This window comes from Microtus oregoni, unplaced genomic scaffold (assembly GCF_018167655.1).
Source record: "Microtus oregoni isolate MIOR12 unplaced genomic scaffold, Mior012 000046F_ref0000063, whole genome shotgun sequence".
Taxonomy (NCBI): Eukaryota; Metazoa; Chordata; class Mammalia; order Rodentia; family Cricetidae; genus Microtus; species Microtus oregoni.
In genome coordinates this window covers 17,790,344-17,814,354 of record NW_024543220.1, presented here as the reverse complement: position 1 = coordinate 17,814,354, position 24,011 = coordinate 17,790,344, and the positions used below count along the sequence as shown (strand labels likewise).

The window sequence follows — 24,011 nt, the reverse complement described above, 5'->3', positions numbered from 1 at the left end:
GCACACATGGGGGCATTCCTGGGTTTGATGCTCACTGTAATTGGCACCTAAAGTTTCCGGTGAATTCCAGGTAGGCTTTCTGCCAGGCTCTACCCCCATGCAGCTCCTGCTGTGCCAGGGCCGGTGTGAGCCAGAAGGAACAGCACAGGTTGGTCTGACTCCAGCAATTTGGTCATCTCTGTTGGTCTCTGCCATCATTTCACTCCTTGTCCCTCGCAACAGCTGTTCCATGTGCCCTTGGCTTGGCTGCCTGCACACACACCTGGAGTTTAAGTCTCCTGTTTACAAAACCCGCCCAGCCACAGTGGATGGAAGAATTAATTTGCTTTAGTGGCATACTCCAGTGCTGGGATGAGAAGTCAGAGAACTGCGCGTGCCACTGTACAAACAATGCTCTGTGTGTGTGTGTGTGTGTGTGTGTGTGTGTGTGTGTGTGTGTGTAGGTGAAGTGTGGGGTGTATTCCTAAGCCAATGCCAAGCTATCTCAGTAGCATTCCCAAGTTGCCGGCAATTAGACCTGTAACAGACTAGACTGGGTGAAAGTATCTTTGCTGGCACTCGAAGCTGGCCTGGCTCCTGGCGGCCTATTGGGTTGGGTGACTGAGAAGCCTGACTTCCCTTGCTAGGTCCCCTCCCTCTAGATCCCAGCAGGGATCCTGGGGATGCAGGGGCTCAGCAACACTGCTGTGAGGCTTTCGGGGGAGGGGGTTCAAGAGGTCCCACCCACCCCTGGTATCTACGACTTCTCAGCAGCCAAGAGGACATTCGTTCATTCATTTACTTTCAATGTCCACTCCGCTCAGCCTCCCTATGGGTCAAACTGAGACCAAGACGCCTGATTTGAGAAAGATTTACTAAAATTCTTCCTCCCACGGGCAGAAAAGAATTGTCTATCCTCCTCTGGGCACAGCCTTTGAGGACTCAGCTGCCAGCCCGAGGATAAGTTTTGTTTCTAGATGATGCTGGCGGTCTGAGGAAGTGGAGGCCACATTCCCTCAGTCTGCGGAGACTGCTCACACTGACTAGTGGGCAGGGGTGCAGATGTCAGGGCGAGGCTGGCACAGTGTTGGCCACAGGACCAGTGTGGGATGACCGAGGGGTCAAGGCCAATGTCTATTGTCTAGAGAGACTGGGAGAGACAATACCTGGCAAGAGAGCCAGGGACATCTAGCCATCCTTTCTGGGCTACCTCCCCTCAAATTTGGCTGTTATCTGAGCCAGCTGGGTGAGGGTGGCTAAGAAGGAGGTCTGGGCCTTCATCCAGGTCTAGGAGCTCAGGGCTGCCTACATGGCTGCAGGGTTCAGCACTAGGGCCCCATCCAGAGATCTCAGTTCATCCAACTCCGTACCAGTGAATGAGCTGTCAGCAAGCCCTTTCCCGGCCTCCAACACACAGAAGAGAGAAAGAAGCCCACGGCTTCAGCATCGTCAAGCAACCAGGGCAACAGGACTGTGGGAGGCTACTAGGTCAAAATGGGGGGGGGTGTCTGTGAACCTCCACAAGCAATCACCACGTGGGCTTCACTGAAATCGGGCCGTGTGTGCTCTGAAAGACTCCAGATTATGTAAAACCATATCTTTACGGGCTTTGCTTTGTTCTGAGAGACTCCATTTTACCGGCAGCTTTTAACTATTTTGGGAGTGGAGGATGAGTGTGCAAATTGGATGCACGTGTAAATGATAGCATCTATCCAACACCACAAATAGCTTAGTCCTAAAAGCGTCACTCTGAATTTACCAAAGCAAATCATGTCTATAGGAGCATATGGGTGTACTAAGAGCGTATTAGGAAAACCAGGCCCACGAACTTATTAAACACACCAGACTAAAGGGTCTCCTCTACAAAGAGGAGGACGCTCAACATGAAAGGGCAACACCCTCAGCAACCTGTCACCTGACTGTGAATGTGACAGACAGGCAGAGAACACCTAACTGTCTCACGGGCTTCCGTCCAACCCATTTCTCTCTGTTGACGTGGCCTACTTAGTTTGCTGTCTTGTCTGTCCACCTGCTTGTCTCTCTGGACCTGCTGTCTATCCACTTGTCTGTCCATTCAGACCCAGGCTTGCCTGTCTCTTCTACAGCTTCTATTGCCCTGTACCTCCCCTCCACCCTGCAGCTCAGCCCTGCTTGCGGGAGGTCTGCAGAAGGGCTGGTTACTGACCCTTGAAAAGATACTTCTCCATTCTGTCAGCTTCCTACTTTACCTCTGTAAGACCATTTTGAAACTTCTTGGATTCTGCTATGGTCTCTTTCTTCTTTATCGCCATATCTGCCTATAACTGACAGATGATATAGACATAGAATAGAGAGACGGATATAGAGATATTGTTCTAGCTAGCTTTAACTTTCAACTTGACCAAGCCTTGAATCATTTAAGAAGGGAGTCTCAATTGAGGGGCTGTCTAGATCAGAAAAGCTTGTGGGCATGTCTTTGGGGGATAGTGTCTTGGTTGTTAGTTGATATTGGAGGGCATAGTCCACCGTGGGTGGCACCATTTCCCGGGCAGGTAATTCAGGATTGTGTATATATGTGTGTGTGTGTGTGTGTGTGTGTGTGTGTGTGTGTGTGTGTATGAGCCAGCAAACAGTGTTCCTCCATGAATTTTGCCTTTAAGTTCTTGCCTTGACCTTTCAGTGATGAACTATGACCTAGAAATACAAACCAAATAGCCAGGTGGTGTGGCGCACGCCTTTAATCCCAGCACTCGGGAGGCAGAGGCAAGCAGATCCCTGTGAGTTCGAGGCCAGCCTGGTCTACAAAAGCTAGTTCCAGGACAGGCTCCAAAGCTACAGAGAAACCCTGTCTTGAAAAAAAAAAAAAAGAAATACAAACCAAATAAACACCTTCCTTCCCCAAAATGGAAGAGCATTTTGGTCAGAGCATTAAGAACAAGAACATGACTTATTGTTATTTTGTATGTGTGCTTGGTGTGTGTGTATGTCTCTTTGTGTGCATGGGCCATGGTGCATGTATATAGAAACTGGAGGACAACTTTGAGGTCTGTTCTCTCCTTCCACAATTACGTGGGTTCTGGGGATCAAACTGGAGTTGGTTGTTAGAATTGTGCAGCAAGTGCCTTTACCCACTGAGCCACCTCCACAGCCTGCTAGTCAGAGTATTTTCTTACCGTGGGATGTTTAATGTGTGCGCTGAGAGGTAGTTTTAGTAATTAAGATCGAAATCAAAGAACCCATGTTTGCGTATTTGCTGTGACTACTTGACAGATCACTGCCAAGGAAAGCTCCGTGCTTGGTAGATTTATCATGGTTAATACATTCTGACATCGTGGAAAGACACATGTCTGTTCCTCTGTGGTTCTGACATGGCAGGCCTATGACAAGCTTGCTCCAGAGTGATGGTCCTAAACTCTGACTTTCCCATGGCAGCTGTTCGTCTTCTAGTCTCCTGTGGGCAAAGCACCCTGGTTGTGGCTGTGGCAAAATGCCCGTGGAAGCATGCTCCAGTCATAAGCAGTCCTGGCGAGGGTGGACAGTTAGTGTCTCCTCTGAGGACACCTGGAGACAGGGCACAGTGTTTCTGAGGTGTTCCCAGTCTCTCCAGCTGGATGTCACAGTATTTTCCTTCATTGTGGTCAGGATGCTAGTTTGGGCCCTAGGACCAACCTCAGGGATCCAGGAATGATGTCAGGGGAACCATCTTACCCTGTCCTCAACACCTCTGGGTTGTTTTTTTTTTTTGTTGTTTTCTTTTCTTTTTTTTTTTTTTTTTTTTTTTGGTCTGTGACTACAGGCCATCACCTCCTTGTACCTGAGAGTCAAGGCCACATTCAAAACTATAATTAATTTTTTTTTCTATGATGGTTTCTGGTTTTCTCAGCAGCCTCGGGAGGCAGTGACCTCCTTACTCATCATTCCCCATCAGGGCTGACCTCCTGTAGCCTCCGTCCTGGCATGGCTCCCCAAGCTGGGTGCAACAGCTGACTTCTTGCAGCAAAGATGCCAGGCCTCTCTGGTCCCAGGGCTGGGTGGGGCCTGGGTATCTGCATTCCTAATGAGCTCCCAGGTGCTGCCCCTGGGGCTATCCCAAAGCCTCAGGAGGCTCCGTCCCAGCAGAGTTCCCAGCCTTGGCACCAGGTAGAAGCACCTGCTGGCGCTTAGTAGAGGAGCTGTCTGGGGCTGCAGTCTGACTCAGGTGTGGCTGGTGTGCCAGAGACCAGCCAGCCCCCACCATACAAGATGTCTGTGTCTGCTGGCTGGGACAGTAGGCTGGAACCCTCAGGACCGGAAAGCCTTTTTGGAAAATATAATTAATTAATTAAAATGTATTCAGGTGTTTTGTTTCCATGTATGTATGTGTACAACATGCATGCCTGTTGCCCAGGGAGGTCAGAAGATGGCATCAAATTCCCTGGGATTAGGGTTCCAGAGGGTTGTACACCATCGTGTGGGTGCTAGGAATCGAACCAGTGTTCTCTGTAAGAACAGCCAGTGCTCTTAACTGCTGAGCCATCTCAGCCCTGGAAAGTCTTGTCACTCGTCATTATTTCTGCAACTAAGGTAGAGATATAAATTAAAATTAGAGTTTAATGACTGGAGAGATGGCTCAGTGATGAAAAGCACTGGCTGCTCTTCCAGAAGACGGGGGTTCAATTCCCAGCACCCACACAGTAGCTCACAGGTGTCTGTAATTCCAGTCTCAGGAGATCTGGCGCCTTCTTCTGACCTCCTCGGGTACTGTGTGCATGTAGACAGACAGACAGACAAAACACACGTACACATAATTTTTTTCTAAAATCTTAAGTAAAAAAATCAGGCTACACATATGGGTTCTCTCTCTCTTTCTCACTCTGTGTGTGAGTGTGTTTGTGTGTGTGTTGTGTGTGTGTGTATGTGTGTGTGTGTGTGTGTGTGCAGATGCCTGTGTATATAGTGGTTAGATGTTGTTTCTTGGCTCTGCCACCATTTTTTTTTTTTTGAGACAATTCTGTCACTGGCCTTGAGCTGGCCGCTGGATTGAGGTGGAGCTCAAAGGAGTGAAGAGTCTTACATCTGTATTTCTCCCTCTGCAGCACCATCTACCTGGAAAATGTGTCTCTTTAGTGCCTCGTCCTCCTGTGGGCTCCCGCGTATGTCTTTGCCCAGGTCTGCTTTCCCTAGGGCTCAGCTCACACTGCCCTGCTTCCAGCATGCCTGGTTCCCACTGTTCCCAACCCAGACTCCTTCTCCTGGCCACGAGGCACAGCCTTACATCTTCCCTCTCCTGCACCTAGAGCCCTGGCTCCCCTGACATCCCTGTGGGCACAGTCGGACTGGTCTCCGAACCTGTACTAGCTGTGCTGACCCCAGGCATGGGGTCACGGTTGAGTTGGTTGTCATCTACCCAGACAGTATCATATGCATGGGACTGAAGATTGATAGGACTGGAGACACAATTTCCCTGTCTTAAAGTGAAGAGGAAGAAATGTGTCCATTCAGGGGAAAGAAGAGCCTGCAGGATATCCCATGCCTGGCTGCCCAGCTACTTGCTTGCACATAACCACAAGCGGCTGTCACAGCCCCGACTCCCAGGCTCTGGTCAGGTCCCCTTGCTGCCGCTGCCATTGTCACAGCCTTGCCACCTCTCTTCATTATGTCCTGCCAGCCTGAGGCCTGAAGTCCCACACTGGTTTCCCCTAGGGTGGCAGTGACAATGGGATAGGAGTGCCTGACTCACGTCTACTGTCCCACCTCTGTTTTGGGAGCCCATAACTTGCCTGATTTCACAGAAGCACAGCCTGGGGGAAGTGCATCAGGAGTCTCACCCACATCCATTTTCAGGCTTTTTAGATGAGGCTTTGAACTTTAGAGCTAATGCTGGACCTTGGGGTTTGAAATTTGTTTTGCCTCTGAGGACATAGATTTTTAGGAACTGTTAAGGACTAAAATGCTTGCGTGAACAGAGTCGAAAACTAACCCCTAATGTGGGTGAGACCTTTGGAGGTGACTCTCTGGTGAGGGTGGGGCCCCAGGAGTGTTGTTAGTGCCCCATTAGAGACCCCAGAGGGTTTGCTGCTGTGCTCTGTCCCATATAGATGTGCAGAGAACACAGCTCTCTGGAACCCAAGCGAGGCCTCCTCAGAGACTGTTGCTGCTGCATCTTGCCTTGGACTTGGAGGCTATGAGCAATGCGCCTAGCGTTCCAGTCCCTGGTGAGTGGTGGTTTGTCATAACTATTCCAGCCGACTTGAAGTCACCGGGAAGCCCATGTGTAAGTCAACGGCTGCTTAGTGTTCAGGAAATTGTCCAGACACATTTGATGTGTCCTGTGATAGAATCGGCCAAGTGCCCGTGGGGCTACAGAGATATCAAAGAACTCAGTCTCCGTGGACATAGCCTGAGTCCTTATTGTCTGTTCCCTCTTGCCCCATGGCTCCCATGCTGTTGGGTCATGCTCCTTGCCCTGTGCAGGAAACTCGACTTTCTTCCTTGCTGTCCTCTATTTGTGGCTCAGGCCTCCATGCAGCTGGGATTGGCCAGGGTGCCAATCTTTATCTTGGAAGGGTGCCTCGGCACATCCTGTGGGCTCCCCTGAGGCAGGCATAGGCTTGGGTGGTGCTGTTGGGGGAAGCAGGTGAGCCGGGTGGAGCTGCCCTCTCAGACCCAGACTAGGTCTGGTGGCGATGGCACCTGCCCCTGCCTGCTGTTTTGGTAATCTGTGCACATCTGGACTGCTGGGTCCAGGTATGGAACATCCGTGAGACTCTCTGACCTCAGTGAAAGTGGAACAACCGGCAGCAGGGGTCGGGACTAGGCAGCAGGGGTTGGGACTAGCCGCCTTGGTAAGCTATCAGGCCTACTCTGCTGGCTCTGGGCCCCTCCCCTCCCCAGCTTCCTGTAGGGAAGGGGTATAGTAGAGCAGGGTTGGGTAGAATGTCCTCTGCGGGAGTCAGAGAAAGTGCTTCTTGGTGCTGACATTGCTGGTTCTCTGTCAGTTTTGTTGGTGGCTAGCAAGAGGTCACGGGGTGCAAGCATATCTCCATGTATATTTTGCGTAGAGTCACACCCACGTTTTACAGGCATGTGTGTGTCGGTGACCATTTTTGCTGCACTGTACCAGGGCACTAAACGGCAGCCTCGGAAGGAGCTTAGGTTAGCTTTTATTTCCTTCTTTTTGACATCAGGTATGAGATGAGGCTTCAACAATGGGTCTATTATTGTGTAATAAAGAAATACGATTATATTTAAGAGCCAGTGTTTGGCTAAGTGATGTAATATATTTGCTGAGTATGACAGCTGGGAGCTGTCACAGACCACTGGGAAGGCTTCATGGCTGACAATGCACCTCCAATCTGTCGGCAGGGATGAGATTTGGGCGCTCTGTGGCCTGCCATTGTCACTTTAGAAAATTGCACAAATCACGCAGGAGCTCATTGCCAACGAGCAACACGGACATGGATCATAGCTGCAGTTTCACAGCGCCACCTAAGAAAAGAGCACCCAGAGAAATGACAATGTGAGCGGCATCTTTCTTATGGTTGCCGGCGACCGGCATTCCTAGATGTGATGAGATGCGGTCAGCCCAGGACCCCCATTCTCACTGACCTGCCTCCCCGTCACGGTATGGCTGGTGAAACCCAAGGTTTTCAAGTTGCAGATTTGATTCCTGATGCCGTACACAGGGCAGATGCCGCTCTGGCTCTCACCCACCCACTACTACCCTAAATGGTTTCTTTGCATTTCGTTGTTATGACCATGGTTTAAATGGGCTGCACTATATCATATTACCCGCCCCTCCCCCCAATTTCCAAGTTGAAGCTGTGAGCCCATAGACCTTCTGGATGTTACCATACTAGGTATGACATGGTTGTTGCCATGGCCCTGATCCACCATGACTGGTATATTAGTGTTTTTTTGCTTGTTTGCTTGTTTGTTTTTTGCTGTGACAATGAACCGGACACATGCAACCTAAGGAAGGAAAGTTCATCTTGACTGCAGTTTAGAATATGCAGTCCATGGTGGCAGGAAGCTATGCTGGCAAGAAACTGAGGCAGCCGGTCTTACACATTGGCAGTCAAGAATCAGCGAGCACTGGGTTTCTGTTAGAGTTCTCCTTTTTGTACATATAGGACCCCAACTCACAGAAGAGGGCTTCCCACATGCAGGGTAGGGCATATCCCTCACAGATATGCCCAGAGATTTATCCGCCAGGTTGAGTCTAGATTCCATCAAGGTTTCAATCAACATTAGCCATCACAGTAAATAAGTATTTTAAAAAATAGAGTAGAGAAAAACATAAGAAAAGTAGCCTGTACTCCCAAGTAAGCTTTTTCCCTCTATCTAGAAAAAAAAAAAAAAAAGCAATGAGCAACCGAAGGCTGGATCCCAAAGCACCACAGAAGTGTGCCCACCCTTCCAGGACCTTCTGGGAATCCCTTTGCGAACACTCCACAGACATACACCCCCTCTGCACTGGGTCACTGGCTGCCAGGGATGCCTGTCCAATGTCCTAACCAGGACTCTACCAGCAGGGGACCAAAGCTCAGTCTTAGCAAGGGTCAGCTCTAGACCCCTCCCTGCTCTTGGGTAGGTCCTTCTGGAAGCTTTGAAAAAGCGGTCCAGCTCTCCACCCTTCCCTTTGACAGTAGAGACATCCTCTCTCTTTCATCCTCTTCCTGTGTAGATGTCTGGTAGCTCAGGCTGATCTCAGAGACCCTGAGTCAAGGTGGGTTTGCTTGGACGAAGTAGGAACTTACCCCAGCCCAGGCATCTCCTCCTCTCTGCAGACCGCTGACCCTGAAGTGAGGGCAGGGGCGCATGGGCTTGCAGGATGGGCCTGGCAGAGTGCTCCCGGGCTCCGGGGTGACTCAGGTAGCCCCGGTCCTTTGTCGGGGCGCAGGCCGGGGCCTCCGCCCGCGGTGCCGCTAATTACAGCCCGCCCGAGCCTTTGAAGTGCTGAGCCCGCGCCCTAATTGCGCTTCCCGCCAGCTGCGCCGCCCTCCGCGGCCTCCCGCCGGGAAAGCACCGTGAGCCGCCAAGCGCTTTTATGGGGCTCACAGTAATGCGGGTTAATCTGCAAAGAATTTTAAGAACATGCTTCGTGCAGCGGGCTTTGCTGCAGGGGACCCGGGCCTCGCAAGCCGGAAATGAACGTGGGACCCCCTGGCAGGATGCGGCCCGAAGGCCTCTGGCACCTGCCCCGCGTTGTCATCTGCCCTCCCCAACTGTAGAAGTGTGGACCCGGGTGGCTCTGCTTTCCCAGTTTCCAGACTCTTGCCACGTGGCAACTTCAAGTGTCTGTCAGTTAAGCAGTTAGCTAAGATGTGTCACCTTTTAGGGACTCCGGCAGGTTTGAGTGTAAGAAATATGTTAGAGCCCGTGACTGGGGGCGTTGGGAAGTGGAGCTGCTCTCTCCACTCTGCCTTTGGATGCTATACCAGGTCCTGAGCCGTGGTAACTCCAGCCGGCAGCCTATTTCTAGACATTATCTCTGGGCTTGGGACAAGCTTTTCATAAAAGTGTCTTTCCTGCAACACTCTGTTTCCTGGTGACAGTGAGGGACCATACCTCAGCCTAGAGCCTGTCCAGGGACTCTGGGCACTTCTCCCAGAGCTGAGCTCCGGGAGGGACCTTCCTGCAGGCCATAGTGCCCCCACACTCAGAGCAGGTCAGGTGACCTTAAACTGCCAGCGAGACTTTCCTGAGCTTTGGGAAGAGCTGCCTGGATAGATTCCACACTGAAGAGCCTCACAGACACTGATGGGGTGTTACAGAGCTAAATGTTGTGACAACAGAAGTAAGAACCTAATGCCAGCCATCCTTACCTAGAGAGCAGAGGAACCCACTCCAGGCCCTGCCTACCGTTGGCATTCACTCAGAGATTCCTCAGAATTGGTCCTTTCCTTTTATGAGGCAGAGTTGGCGTTTAAGAAAGTTTTACAGCTGGGCAGTGGTGGCGCACATGCCTTTAATGCCAGAGAGGCAGAGGCAGGTGAATCTCTGTGAGTTTGAGACCAGCATGAGTTACAAAGAGAGTTCTAGGACCTCAAGGGATACACAAAGAAAACCTGTCTTGAAAAACTAAAAGAAGAAAAAAAGAGGAGGAGGAGGAGGAAAAGAAAGAAAAGGAAAAAAGGAGTTTTATGTAGATTTAGGTGTGGCTATTAAGAGAAGGGGAGAGAGTCAAAGGGAGACACCTGGAGCAGGAGCTGGCTTCTCGGGAGTTCCTCAGAACAGAGTTCTAGGCTTTAAATACCTGCTGTAGGAGAGCCCTCTTCCCCGACAGCGGTACGGGGAAGCTCCAGCTCAGAAGAAAACCAGAGAGTCCGCCTATCCATCTTCCCCAGGCCCACAGGGGAAGAGGCCCACATCCTGCAGAGATGTGCCCTGGACCATAGTTAAGGAGCCCCTCCCCCACGAGCTGCGATCATCATGCTATCATCAGGGCTCTCTAGACAAGCAGAGCTGACAGATGTGTGTGTCAGTGGAGAGATGCAGACACACACACACACACACACACACACACACGTATGCGGATGGGTGCTTCCCTAGACAGGAGAGGTGTTTATTTTAGGAATTGACTCATGTGACTGATGGGTGGCAAGTCAAGACTGCTGCTGGAGATATGGGAAGAGTTGGTGGGACAGCCTAGAGTCTAGAGGTTGGTTTCTGGAAGAAATACCTCTTCTTAGGGAGCTCAGTTTTTGCCTTATAAGCTTAAGTGGGTTGGGTACCCCTTTCCCCAATAATGTCTCTTTAAGGCAGTGTCTGGGCAGCTCGGACCAGGAGTCTGAGTGCTATAGCAAAACCATCTAATGCAAAATTCACCATGACATCAGTGAACTTCAGAGCTCGTATGCTTCCTGAATGCACACACTGCTTCCCAGGGTGTTTCTCACGGACTCTTAGTACTGGGTCCTGGACCCTGGAAGCCTGGATGCCACTCCCAAGAGTATGGGACTTCCCTCTCCTCCCACTGGGTCAGGAACCAGGAACAATATTGCACGGTACCACCCCTCAAATCCAGTGATAAAGAGGCAGGAGATGAAGACAAGTTTACAGTAGGAAACTAGGGTGCCTTTTGTGCTCAGGGAGCACTGCAGCCCTGTTTCATGTGTGGTTTACTGTTGAACCTTCAGGGCCTCGTAGCGGGTGCATGCACCATGTTGGAATAGTTCAGGGCTGTGTCAAATGTCTCCCAACATTCCAAACCAGAGCCCTTGTGTAAACATGTGCGGCACCGTTGTGAGGTGGGGATCTGTGTGTTGGTGTCTGGTGTATGAAGCAGAGGCAGGTGACAGGGACTTCAGATGCCTAGGGAGGGGGAGGCCTAAGCAGAGCTGATTGGATGGAGAGCCTTTGGTGAGAAAGAGGAATGGGAAAGCAATGGATCAGCCAAGGAAAGGGAACTTGGAGTATGTATTGAGCAAAACCACGTATACGCCTAACAGCGTGGACTCAAAATACATACGGCCAAAAACCACATATGCACCTAACAGCATGGCATCAAAATACATACGGCCAAAAACCACATATGCACCTAACAGCATGGCATCAAAATACATACGGCCAAAAACCACATATGCACCTAACAGCGTGGACTCAAAATACATATGGCCAAAAACCACATATGCACCTAACAGTGTGGACTCAAAATACATATGGCCAAAAAACACATATGCACCTAACAACGTGGACTCAAAATACATATGGCCAAAAAACACATATGCATCTAACAAGGTGACATGGAAATACATACGGCCAGAGTTCTGGGGAGAGATGGAACAGAAGTCAAAGCTCAAGCACACAACTGTAGAGTGTGTGTAGACAGCGCGGGTAAAAGTGTGTATTCTGTGGAGGAAGAAATAAAACAAGACTGGGCCTGAACACTTGAAATGAGCACAAATGTACTAAAATCAAAACCTGAAAGGAAAAATTATAAACATAAAAGAGTCAGATCCATGGAGAAAAATGTAAGCAGTCTGTAAAACCTCATTTGCCTAAGACATTTTAATATACTTCTGGGAAAACTTGAATATTTAGAAAGACACAATCAATTAGACGATGTCATGGTAAGCTCTAAGTAATATGATCAGAAAACAGGAACCCGAAACATTAAACATGAGCAAAAATGTAATTTCATGTGCAAAGCACATACACATACACATATACACCATACATACCACACACACCAGACCACACACACACATACATACATACCTGCCATTCATGGCATACATGCCAGACTATACACACACAGAGAGAGACCACAAACATGCCACACATGCAGACAGACCTTACATATAAACAAAATACACACACACACACTTATACATGCACACATGCCACACAAATGCACAGACCTCACACACATACACACAAAGAATTATGTTTACAATAGTGATTACATTATGCCTGTAGGAGTTCACTGATTGGCAAACTGGCTGGCCAAATGTTCCCAAGATCCTTCTGTCTCCATGACCCCAGGGCTGGGATCGCAGGCGTGCACTGACACATAATGGTACCAAGGCTCTGGATGCAGAGCTCCATGCTTGCACGGCAAGCTGTTATCTGCTGGGCCATCTCCCCAGCCCAATTCCTGTAATATGTTTGCTTACTACTTAACGTTGGTTTGGGAGTTTTAAATGGAATTTATTTTATTTTTTTATTTTTTGACACAGTCTGGCCATGTTGACCATGCTGGCCTTGAACTCCTGGGTTCAACTGATCCTTCTGCCTCAGCTTCCCAAGTAGCTGTGCTACAGGTGTGTGCTGTTACTCCCAGCGATGGGGCCAAGAGATTTTTAGAGTTTGTGTAAAGATGCATATAGGTGAGAGCTGCTAAACCTTGTTTTGTTTTTGAGACAGAGTCTCACTGAACCTCAGGCTAGCAACTCCCTCAGAAGTACAGGCTGGCCTTGAACTTGCAATTCTCCTGCCTTAGCTTTCTGCCTGCCGGGATTACAGATACCCTTCGTCACACTTGGTGGCTGATACATTTGTGTGATTATGTGTGCAGGCACATGTCTGTGTGTGCAGCAGAGGACGATTCTGGGTGTCACTCCTTAGGCACTGTCTCCTTTTCTGCCCTCCTGAAACTGGGTCTTTAACTGGTCTAGAAGTAAGCAAAGCTGCCTGACCAGCCAGGCGCAGGGATCTATCTGCTTACCCTGCCTCCCCAGGGCTGCCATTACAAGCCTGTGCTGCTACACCCAACTTTCTCCACGTGGGTTCTGGGTATTGAACTCCCGTCATTGTGCTGGCAAGGCAGGTGTTCCATGGATGACGTCATCTCCTCAGACCTGTAGATGCATTTTGAAAAGCTAGTGTGTATCTATTTTACCAAGCAGTGCTGACCTGATGTGGGCGAAGGAAATAGGGACATAGAACAGAGGTGATGGGCACACAGGAGGGTGATGGGCACACAGGAGGGTACTATGACAGGGGAGCACGAACAAACGGGTCACACGTTGAACTCCCTGATGCAGGTGCAAGAATGAGCTGAGGAGACACCCGCAGCAACTGTGAAGACGCCTGAAGGTTGTCTCTCAAGACCGGCAAATGTTCAAGAAAATATTTTTGACTAGTGGGGAGGGTGGGTTTGCTCTTCCCGAGGAGGCCAGGACAGATTGCAGGGCATGGCCTGATTTCTGGGAGATCCAGAAAGGCATGGAGAGGGTCCGTGATCTAACTAATGCTCCTCTCTCTCTCCCTTCTTTCCTCCTGATCCACCAGGTCTCAAGTAGCCCAGGCTGGCTTCAAGCTTGCTGTTTTGCCTAGGAAAACTCTGAACTGAGCACCCACCTCCCTGAGTCTCTGGATTACAGGAGTGCGCCACTGTATCTGGTTGCTGGGGTGCTGGGAAGTGGGCCATCATGCTCTAGACTGAGCTACATCTCCACCTCTTGGGAGGTTTTCTTTTCCCACTGGGCTGGGGCTGAGCTGTTCCTGCCTGAGATCTGTTAACAGGCAGAGAGCTCAGATTTGGGTGAACTGGGAAGAGGCTCAGGCCAATCACAAACATTTCTGATGTGTATCCCCTCTCGTTGCTCTTGGCCCATGTCTGAGACTCTTTCTTGCATGGAATGTGGGAGAAGTGATTTCTGTGGCAGAATCAACTCGGAAAAAATTGGAAAAATTTTTCTTCTTCTTCTTGCAAGTATCTCCAACTGTATACAGGAAGAGGTTGGGACTCTCTTCTGCCATCCAGGGCTTAGGCGCTGGCATGCCTGCAACCTGCTGGTTTATCCAGGTCACATCTGTGGTCTGATGTGCTGGATGGCCCTTGTGAGACCCCTGTGGTGTGTTGACATCTCTCTGTCAGGCACCACACTGAGGTGATGATTGTGGGGTTTTGCATGATAGTCCCAGTAACCAGTGCTTGCCTGCTGCTGACAACACAGGCATGTGACCACACCACATTTGACAGGAAAAGATTTTCCCAAGGTAACACAATTTTGCTTCCTTAAACCAGGCTGTTAAAAAAACCAATGTCGGTGTTTCATTTAATGATCAGTAAAAGAGTCAGAGGGTGGCTGCATGGAGCCCTGTCTCTGGGCCTGAGGCCCTGCACAGGTGCTAGCTGCCCATTCTGCAGAAGTCACCTCCATGCTCCAGCCCGGGTGTGAGGCCACCACCACGACCTGCAGCTGGGCTGGGACAGTGTTCCCAAGGAGGGAAAGAAACTACACGACAAGACAGCTACCTCCCCACTCAGACCAGGCTGCTGTTCCCCCCACCTCCCACCTCAGACCAGGCTGCTGCTCACCCCACCTCCCACCTCAGACCAGGCTGCTGTTCCCCCCACTTCCCACCTCAGACCAGGCTGCTGTTCCCCCCACTTCCCACCTCAGACCAGGCTGCTGCTCACCCCACCTCCCACCTCAGACCAGGCTGCTGTTCCCCCACACCACCTCCCACCCCAGATCAGTCTGCTGTCCCCCCCCCCCCCCACCTTCCCCCTCAAACCAGGCTGCTGTTCCCCCCACCTCCCCCTTCAGACCAGGCTGCTGTTCCCCCCACCTCCCACTTCAGACCAGGCTGCTGAGCCAGGGAACTAGTGGTAAAGCTCCCCTGTGCCAGGAAAAGTAGTTGTGTTCAAGAAGAATCTCTTCAAGGTTTTCTTCACAGATATCCTAGTCACCACAAGTCCACAGCCCTCTCACTGGGACGGAAACTGTGGATCCGGTCTCCAGGGAGAAGGGAAGAACAGGATGCTCGTTCCCTGCACAGAGACCCTCCAGGACTCTCTCACTTCTTTCTCTGTCCCTGCTTGTTCCGCCCGTTTCTCTCTCTTGTCACCCACTGAGTCAGACATTGCCCGGGTGCTGAGCTGGGGCTTTCCCCCACTTCTTTCTCTCTTCTCCGTCCATCTTTGTCCTCTCTCCTTTTCTGGTTTGTGGCACTCCCCTCCCCCCACTTTCTCCTAAATGCTCTCCACACAGATACACACACAGGGTCTACCGTTTGCACGCACTCGCGCACACACACACACACACACACACACACACACACACGGTCTACCATTTGCAGGCATACGCACACACACACACACATACATACACAAGGGTCTACCATTTGCACGTGCGCGCGCACACACACACACACACACAAGGTCTACCATTTGTAGGCACACACACACTTACATACACAGGGTCTACCATTTGCAGGCACACACACACATACACACACAGGGTCTACCATTTGCAGGCACACATACATACACAGGGTCTACCATTTGCGTGCATGTGTGCACACACACACAAGGTCTGCCATTTGCATGTGCACACACACATACACACACAACGTCTACCATTTTCATGCACACACACACATACATACACAGGATTTACCGTTTGCACGCACACACACACACATAAGGTCTACCATTTGCACACACACACATACATAAACAGGGTCTACCATTTGCATACATGCACACATGTGCATGTACACACACACACACAGGGTCTACCATTTGCAAGCACACACAGAGCCAGGTTCTGCCTGGGTTCTGAGCTGGGGCATTCCTCCTGAAGCTGGGGAAAATAGTGTGTCTTAGGGGCTTGGGAAAGGGGTTCCTGCTGAGCCCAAAGCCTCCCTCCAGGGACTGAGCACACAGGCAGCACACCCTCCGCAGGCCACCCTAACCCCTTTCTCTGGAACAGCTCTCTTTAAGGATGGCTCCCCCCACAGGGGAATTCCTGAAGCCAACAGTTGACAAACCCACACACCCTCTGAGGGCTGGGCACCAGATAAAAAGCCCTCCTCAAAGCCAGCCCTTCTGGGGACGGTGTGGGTCCCAGCAGGGCAGACGTGCGGCTGTCACCACCGCCTCTGAAACTGATCCTGATCCCAGCCCAGGACAGAGGACCAGACGTCCTGCAGGACCTAAGACTGACCCCTGCTGAATGCTGAGGCGTCTGGGGGACACCACTCCAGCTGAGGGCAGAGCACGAGGTGAACCGGCAGAGCACCTGTCCCCATCGCTAACTCCCGGTCTGCCAAGGTCACCTGCACTGAGTCCCCTGCGACAGCACTCCACCGCCCTCTGCACCCAAGAAAAACTGGTTTTCTAAGTTTTTCTGGTTTGTTCTCAGTGCGCACCGCTGAAGGATCTATTTCTGTCTCTCCTTCAGGAGGGTGAGCTTTGCCAATGACTAATCCCGGTCCTGAAGATTGATACTCTTGTCACCTGCACGCGGGACCCAAGCCCAGCAGGGAAGTGGAGAGATAAGCCCTTGCCTGCAGCTGAAACTCCAGCCTGCCAGGGCCACCTGCCTTTTGCTACTGCAGAACAACTAGGGGCTGTCATTGCTGCCTAGGCCACCTCTGTCCTCCTGCAGACGCTGACATGGACTCATCGCAGTGACCACCTGGGGCCCAGACTGCCCTTCGCAGGGAATTAGTAGTGGCTGCCTCTGCAGGCGAGTGGAGCCCCTGGATGGATCTTGGGACCCGAGCCCCTCATGTCTGCCCTGCTGAAGCTGTGTGTGGCACTTTTGCTTATGGGTACCCCCCGCTGTGGCGCCCAACACTGGGAGCCCTGCACAGGTAAGGTGGTCATATGGGGACCTGGGTAGGCCATATATTGTGGACTCGGGGGGGGGGGGATGGAGTTGAATATGCGACTTCCTGCTATCCGGTCACTGCATTTGGTAGGATGCTGGCCTCCTAGAGAGCTGGACATGGACAGACGGTGGGGTTATAGGGGACAGGGGCATACAATAGAGGGGACCGCACAGACAGTCACAATAGAAGACATCTCTTGAGCTGCCAGATGTGGGAGGAGTTTCAAGTTTCAAAGAGCTAAGAGCAGCCATGGAGGCTTCGCATGTACTTACCTGCTTGGCTGCCGGGGAAGGCCGAGCACCTGCTTCAGGAATGAAGTCCCCGGCCCTCGGGCTCCTGGCATGGAGATGAGCTATCCAACCTGCACTTAGCAAAGCTCTGGGCTGCCACGGGCCTGGCTCTGTCCCCAGTTGAGGGAGAAACACAGGCCCAGCCCCAAACACACCCACAACCCACACCTGGGTTCAGCCTGGAGCTCCTCAGGGTGGGCTCACCGTGGGCCTCCTTCTCTTCTAGAGAGGCCACTTGGGAGCAGTAGTGACCACAGCACACTGCCCTAGGGGGTCCCAACAAGAGGTTCTCTTTATCAAGTCACAATTTATGGAATAAAGAAGCAAGATGGTTAAATCTGGTAGCCAGACCTGCTGGGGGATAGCAAGTTGGTGACGGGGACCCCACAGACAAGTGTGCCGGTTGGCTGTGGTTTCATGTGCATACCTCCTCCTTGGCTGCCAAAGTGAGGATCCTGCATGCACTGGGCTGCTGCTTTCTGTGACATGTCCAGGAGTTGATCCCGTGATCTGGTTTTGGATCACTGGCCTGCATAGATGGTGTCATTTGCTAACCACAAAGCAGTGGCTGGCTGTGAGTCCCAGCAATTGCCAGATCACAGGCCATGGGTGAAAAGGCCCTGGGGCCCTGATACAGGAACTCAGCGGGAATCTGAGAAGAACAGAAGCCCCTGGATCCCTGGATCCCTGGATCCTGTTCTCTGGCAGCCCCACCCACAGAGATGGCTTTGAATGTGGGGCTTCATCAGCTGTGTGGGGCTAAGTCGGTTGTCACCGTGCAAATCCCCTGACTCCAAGCAATACCCCTTCCTATGTGGGGCCACCCCATGCAGGTGAGCGTGTAAGTGTGCCTCAGAAGGACCCTGTGCAGGCCTGACTGGGAGTCGTGAGTGCGACCATGCTTCTGGGGCCGGGATGAGTCACGAACATGTGCCTTCTTGTTCCTTGAGCCTGGAGAGCACGGCCGACCAGCACATGATAATAAAGGTTATTTATAAAGCCCGCCCCCTCTCCCCTAGAGTTACATTTCGAATCGTTAAAAGATGACCCAGTTATAAATATGGTGAGCCGGGGAGGAAATGCACATAAAAACCAGGCTGATATTATGTAGCTACATCATATGATGCTTGAGAGGCCAGTGAGGGTTTGCCCAGGTTTACGTCCCTGCAGTTCTACTCTGTGCTGAGCATTGAGCCACTCTGAAGGTCTATGAGGGTCACAGGTGCACGCTCCATTCTGTCTTCCCCTGGCCTGGGCTGCTGTGCCCAGCACATGGGAAGAGGGGGGAAAGCTTCCATGAGTATTCCCAGTTGTCACTCTTGGCTTTAGAGGCCACCCAAGGAGGCCCCTCTTTGCTCTTGTCAAATGTTTTCTGGTGCTTAACGTGCAAATGAGGTGACAAGATGGGGGTCTGGTGTCAGCTGTCCCTGTGGGGTCTAGCAGTCTGTGTTCTGGGGATTTTCTGACTCTCCAGCAGGTGGCCAGCAGTATGGCGCTCAGGGACCCCAGGTCACTGGTCTCAGACATGGCAGAGGATAGGCTGGGGTGGGGGTTCAGTCATAGAGAGAGGACGTTCCACATACCTGGTGAGTGAACTCCCAGGAGGCTGCTGGCTCCTAGTGGGAACCGACTTCTCTTTTCTCTCTTTGACAGGAAGGTCCCCAGGAGAGTGGGAGGGCAGAGACAGGGTGCCACCTGTCTTCACAGCCTTGGAAGGCAGGAAAGCTTGGTGTGTGGGCAGGAGCAGAGTTCCCAAGGAGCCTTTTCCACACTGGGCACAGTCCAGGCCTGTTGGAGGTTAGAGGCCCCTGGGGTGTTAGGGTTCTCAATTTCCTGGGATTACCACCTGGAAACCTGCTCACTTCCACCCCGCTCTCTCCTGCACGGGCAGAGTAGGGCTCAGGGCTCAGAGGATGCTGGTGTGAGGGTGGAGAGGGACAGAAGACCAGAATGTGGCTGTGGCCAAGAGGGCATGGCATGCTTGCGGCTCTGGAAATGTGGGGGACTTCCAGATTGGCCCAAGGGGGTGGAAGAGAGAGAGAGAGAGAGAGAGAGAGAGAGAGAGAGAGAACAGAGAGAGAGAGAGAGAGAGAGAGAGAGAGAACAGAGAGAGAGAGAGAGAGAACAGAGAGAGAGAGAGAGAACAGAGAGAGAGAGAGAGAGAGAGAGAGAGAGAGAGAGAGAGAGAGAGAACAGAGAGTGGACAAAGAACGTCTGCCATTTGGCTTCTTTCTCCTTGTTACCCTTCCCCCACCCCCAGGCTGTGCTCTTGGTGGGTTGGGACACTTGAATAAAGCACTACAGGGGACTGCGCAGGATGCACTATGCTTTGGTTATACCACATCCCAGCTGCCCCCCTCCTGTCTCTGAACAGTCACAATCAACCAAGGGTAGTGAGACTTGGAGATGCAGGGTTCTCTTGCCAGGGACTTATCAGGCTGCCAGCCACCAGCCACACTCCACTGGGGACTTCAGACAGAGGCGAGACAGTCCAAATCCCGAGGGTCACCTGGAAATGCTCTCAGAATATCCTTGACCCTTGCATGAGGCAGGAAGAGGGACACTCAAAGGCCAGGAAGAGAAGTTTATTAATGGCAGGGCAAGACATGCATTGGGGAAAGCAGAGGCATGCTAGGGATTTGGAGTGCTACCAGGCCTTTATAGGAAGCTGCAGGTGGGAGGGTGGGCACCAGCTGGTGGGATGTGACATCACGGAGTTATGCTATACTGGTGCCAAAGCTGATGCTGCAACCAACCCCTACAGCACTGTGAGAGAAGGAAGGAAGGAGCTGAGCTCTGGCGCCCCCACAGGACAGGTCAGCAGCAGCTAGAGAGACCACAGCAGGCCTGGCGGGAGCAGACAGGGCTGCAGAGCAGGGACATGCTGGAGCAGGGCTTGCAGCAGCTGGGCTGGCAGGACGAGGCACAGCAGGAGGAGCTGGGCACACAGCAGGCAGGTCTGCACACAGGGCGGCAGAGCAGGGACACGCTGGAGCAGGGCTTGCAGCAGACAGGCTTGCAGCAGACAGGCACACAGCAGGAGGATTGGCAGCATGAGGAGGATCCAGAGCAGATGGGTGTGCAGCAGACAGGCTTGCAGCACAGGGTCATGCAACAGGATGGCTGGCAAGGAGAGCAGGTGCAGCATGAGGGCTGGCAGCTAGACTGCTGGCAGCATGAGGGTTCACAGGAGCTAGCACAGACAGATTGGCAGCAGGGGCTGGACCCACAGCTCACTGGGGTGCAGATGAGGGTCAGGCAGGGGGCTGGGGCACAGCAGCTGGGAGCACAGCAGCTGGGCTGGCAGCAGCTGGGGGCACAGCAGCTAGGCTCACAGCAGCTCTCTGGGCAGTCATCCACCTGCCAGGAGGAGTTGGTGCAAGCATCAGAGCAGACAGACATGGTGGAGGCAGCCATGGGGGCAGGTCTGGTAAGAGCTGTGGGTGAGAGAGTGTGTGAGTAAGTGAGTGTGTGAGTGTGAAGGGCTGGCTGTCAGCTTTTATACCCTGCACACAGAGTGTTGTTGGTGCAGGCAGTCCTTCACAGCGATTCTTTCCTTGTTGGTGTTTGGAACTGGTTCCTGGAGAGCCCTTCCGGCATTAGCCGGAAGATGCCACCTTGCTTGTAAATGCCCTGGCTGTGTGTTGTGCTAAGCCAGACACCTTGGCCAGCTCTACTGATGGGGAGGGGATCTGGGTAGGAGATGGCAGTGGTCAGGGACTGGGGTTGGGCTCCATTGATAGGGTGGTCAGATCTGTGTTGCTGGAAAGTCCTCTAACATTTGAGTGCACCAAGCTGGCCATGTCTGTTCCCTTTCTCTTTGAAGTTTGCCATCAAGTCCTTGCCAGCGAAGGTGGAACTGACCCTAATGACTGAGGTGGGCTTTCCTTCTCTCATTTTGGCCTGGATGGAGAGACTCATCCTGGGGACTCGGTAGCTTATGGCTAGTCCTCTGCTACACCTTGCTCTGGTGGCGACAGGTCTGAGGCAGGACTGGGGTGCCTAAGCAGCAGTTCCTTTTGCTAGTGACTGGAGCACTCCTTGCTCTGGCTTTGATGACCTTTGATATGCGTTAAGGCTGAGGCCGGAGCCTGGTGCCTGGATGCCCTTGAACTTGTGGGGCCCCTGTGCTTCTGTCTCATTCTTGAGGGCTCATTTTCACCACAGCACAGTCCCTCAGCATCAGCCCCAGAGTTCTGTCCGGGGGCCTCGGGAGGAACTATGGGTGGAACAGGCCTCAGTGGTCACAGTCTATCTCAGAAGGGAGAGTGCAGGTATTCTCAGAAGGACCTCCTTCATGGGGTGCTGGAACTCTAGACAAGCCCGCAGCAGGACAGGAAACTGGGGGACTCTGTAACTTGCCATGCACCACACATTGGGGATGTAGAGGAAACCAGTCAATCAGGTTGGGGTAGAAAGTCCCTGAGCTGATGGTGTTCTGTGTGAGGTGTGTGTGGAGAACCTCTTTGCATGAGCCGTGGTCCTGCCAAGGTTCTGTCGTCATGACTACTATAGTTTCAATATGAAATGTCCCTCCAAAGAGGTGTGGTTCCCAGCAGAGGGTGCTGGTGAAGGGTGCCAGCAATGGGGCACAAGGTGGGCACTGAGAAGCCTTTGAAGGGTTGTGTTGTTCCTTATCTATCTGTGTCTTTCCTTCCATCTCTCCCTTCCCCCTCCCTGGCAACTATGAATGAGGTAAGAAGCCCTTCATCACCATGTGCCTGTGAGGTACAAGCTTCTCACCTCAGAGTTTGAATTTAGGAACTTGTGATGCCTCTGAGACCATGGGGCCAGCTCAGCCACAGCTGTCAACTCGTTCTCTTCCATTTTAGAGACCTCCAGCTGAGTAGAGCCTGATTCCCAACACCGACACAGAAAAGCGCTTCAGGATGGGCCAGAGTGCAGTTAAGCATGTACGAAGGATTTAGACAGAGACATTGCATTGTGAGTGTCCCCAGAGAGTCTGCTGCGGTGTCTACAGAGTTGTATATGTGATCCTATGGCTTTCTTTGTGTGTATGTCTGTGTTCGTGTGTGTGTGCACAGTGCATGCACGAGCGTGTGTGTGTATCTGTGTTTGTGTGTGTGTTGTGTAAGTGTGTGTGTGTGTCGAGGCCAGAGGACCACCTTAGTTGTTGCTCCTCACATGACATCCACTTTATTTTGTTTGTTTTTTTTTAATGCAGGGTCTCTCTTTGGCCTATTGCTCACCGGTTGAATCTGGTTGGCTGGCTGGGGAGCCCTAATGATCTGACTGGCCTCACCTTCCCAGTGCCAGGATTTTAAAACCATGGGTTGTGGGGATTGAACTCAGGTCCTCATGTTTGCACAGTAAATCACCTTACCCACTGAGCCTCTCCCCAGAACACAGTCTGAAGATTTCTGTTACCTTCCTGCAGTGTACAGGGTCTAAAGACCCAGCAAAACCTAACACTCACTCAAGCAACACACAAACTGGCTTATTTTCTCTTCTCTTCCATTTGTAAATGAAATTTTAGGGTGGTATTTGAAGCACACTGCTTAGATTTAGGGACAAACAGGAAGGCAAATACAGCAAACGTGGAGGTCACAAGCATCCTGGCCCTTAGTAAACACCGCTTGTTTCTTGTTTCTGACATCCGTGTCTGACCTGTCTGCAGAGAAACACACATTATCTCACTAGGCAGTTTGGATTTATTAGCTGTTTGAAGGTGTGTGTGTGCATGCACGTGCCAGAGGACAGTCTCTGCTTTCACACCCAGGGGCTCTGATCAGGCTGGAGCTCACTAAGCAGTCTAGGCTGGCTAATCAAACTCGGGTCTTCACTCTCCAAAGGGAAGCATTTGATCGACGAGCCATCTTTCTAGCCATTCTGAGTTTCTTGGAGGATGGAGAAACTCTAATCTCTGGGTGAGGCCGTCTTTCCCATGTCAGCCCCTCCCCCCCAAAGTTCCCGTCTTTCTGTGAAGTACTCCACACACCCCACACACAGACCAAGTTATTTCCACAAGCACTTTCTCTCAACAGTGAGGTCCCACTAAAACAAGGACCTGCAGGCTTTATGAGTTTGTTTATGGCTGGAGTTTGACAGAGTGATTGAATCTTTGTGACAGTGTTTACAGCTTGCTCAGACTGCCTGGCCTGAGAGGAGGAGAGGGGAAAGCCACCTAGAGGTCAGGTATACACAGGGGCACTGAGTGTCTCCTGGGGCCCTACGGTCCTCACTGGGGCAGTGAGCTCCTCCCTAGGACAGTGAGCTCCTCCCTGGGGCACTAACATCCTCTCTGGAGCACTAAGATCCTCCCTGGGGGCACCAAGGTCCTCCCTTGTGGCACTAAGTTCTTCCCTGGGGTCACTAAGGTCCTCCCTGGGGCACTAAGGTCCTTCCTGGGGGCACTAAGATCCTCCCTGGTGCACTAAGAACCTCCCTGGGGGCACTAAGATCCTCCCTGGGGGCACTAAGATCCTCCCTGGGGGCACTAAGATCCTCCTTGGAGGCACTAAGGTCCTCCCTGGGGGCACTAGGGTCCTCCCTGGTGCACTAAGAACCTCCCTGGGGGCACTAAGGTCCTCCCTGAGGGCACCAAGGCCCTCCCTGGGGGCACTTTCCTCCAGTGTAGGCAGCCCAACTCTCACAGTGGTACTCAGGTGGTTATCAGGGCAGGGCAGCCACTGTTAACTCAGATGTGGGTAATAGGATAGCCTAGACGAGGAATCAGGATTGAAGGGGCCG

The 24,011-nt window shown here is 52.0% G+C and overlaps 2 protein-coding genes across 2 annotated transcripts in view; one reads left to right on the top strand and one right to left on the bottom strand.

Moving 5' to 3' along the window:
• The first annotated feature begins 16,907 nt into the window (after positions 1-16,907).
• Tspear (thrombospondin type laminin G domain and EAR repeats) overlaps positions 16,908-24,011 on the top strand; it is a 157,455-nt gene continuing 150,351 nt past the window's right edge. Inside the window, exon 1 of the mRNA XM_041634296.1 lies at positions 16,908-16,992. Within this exon, the coding sequence (XP_041490230.1) occupies positions 16,908-16,992 (85 nt within the window). The remainder of the gene's footprint in view (positions 16,993-24,011) is intronic.
• LOC121435207 (keratin-associated protein 10-3-like) lies at positions 20,118-20,717 on the bottom strand. The gene has a single exon (XM_041634337.1). It carries the CDS (start codon positions 20,715-20,717, stop codon positions 20,118-20,120), a length of 600 nt encoding a protein of 199 aa, XP_041490271.1.

What these genes read in the sequence shown, in the direction of transcription:
- LOC121435207 (XM_041634337.1), bottom strand. Translation starts at nt 20,717, where the DNA reads ATGGCTGCCTCCACCATGTCTGTCTGCTCTGATGCTTGCACCAACTCC.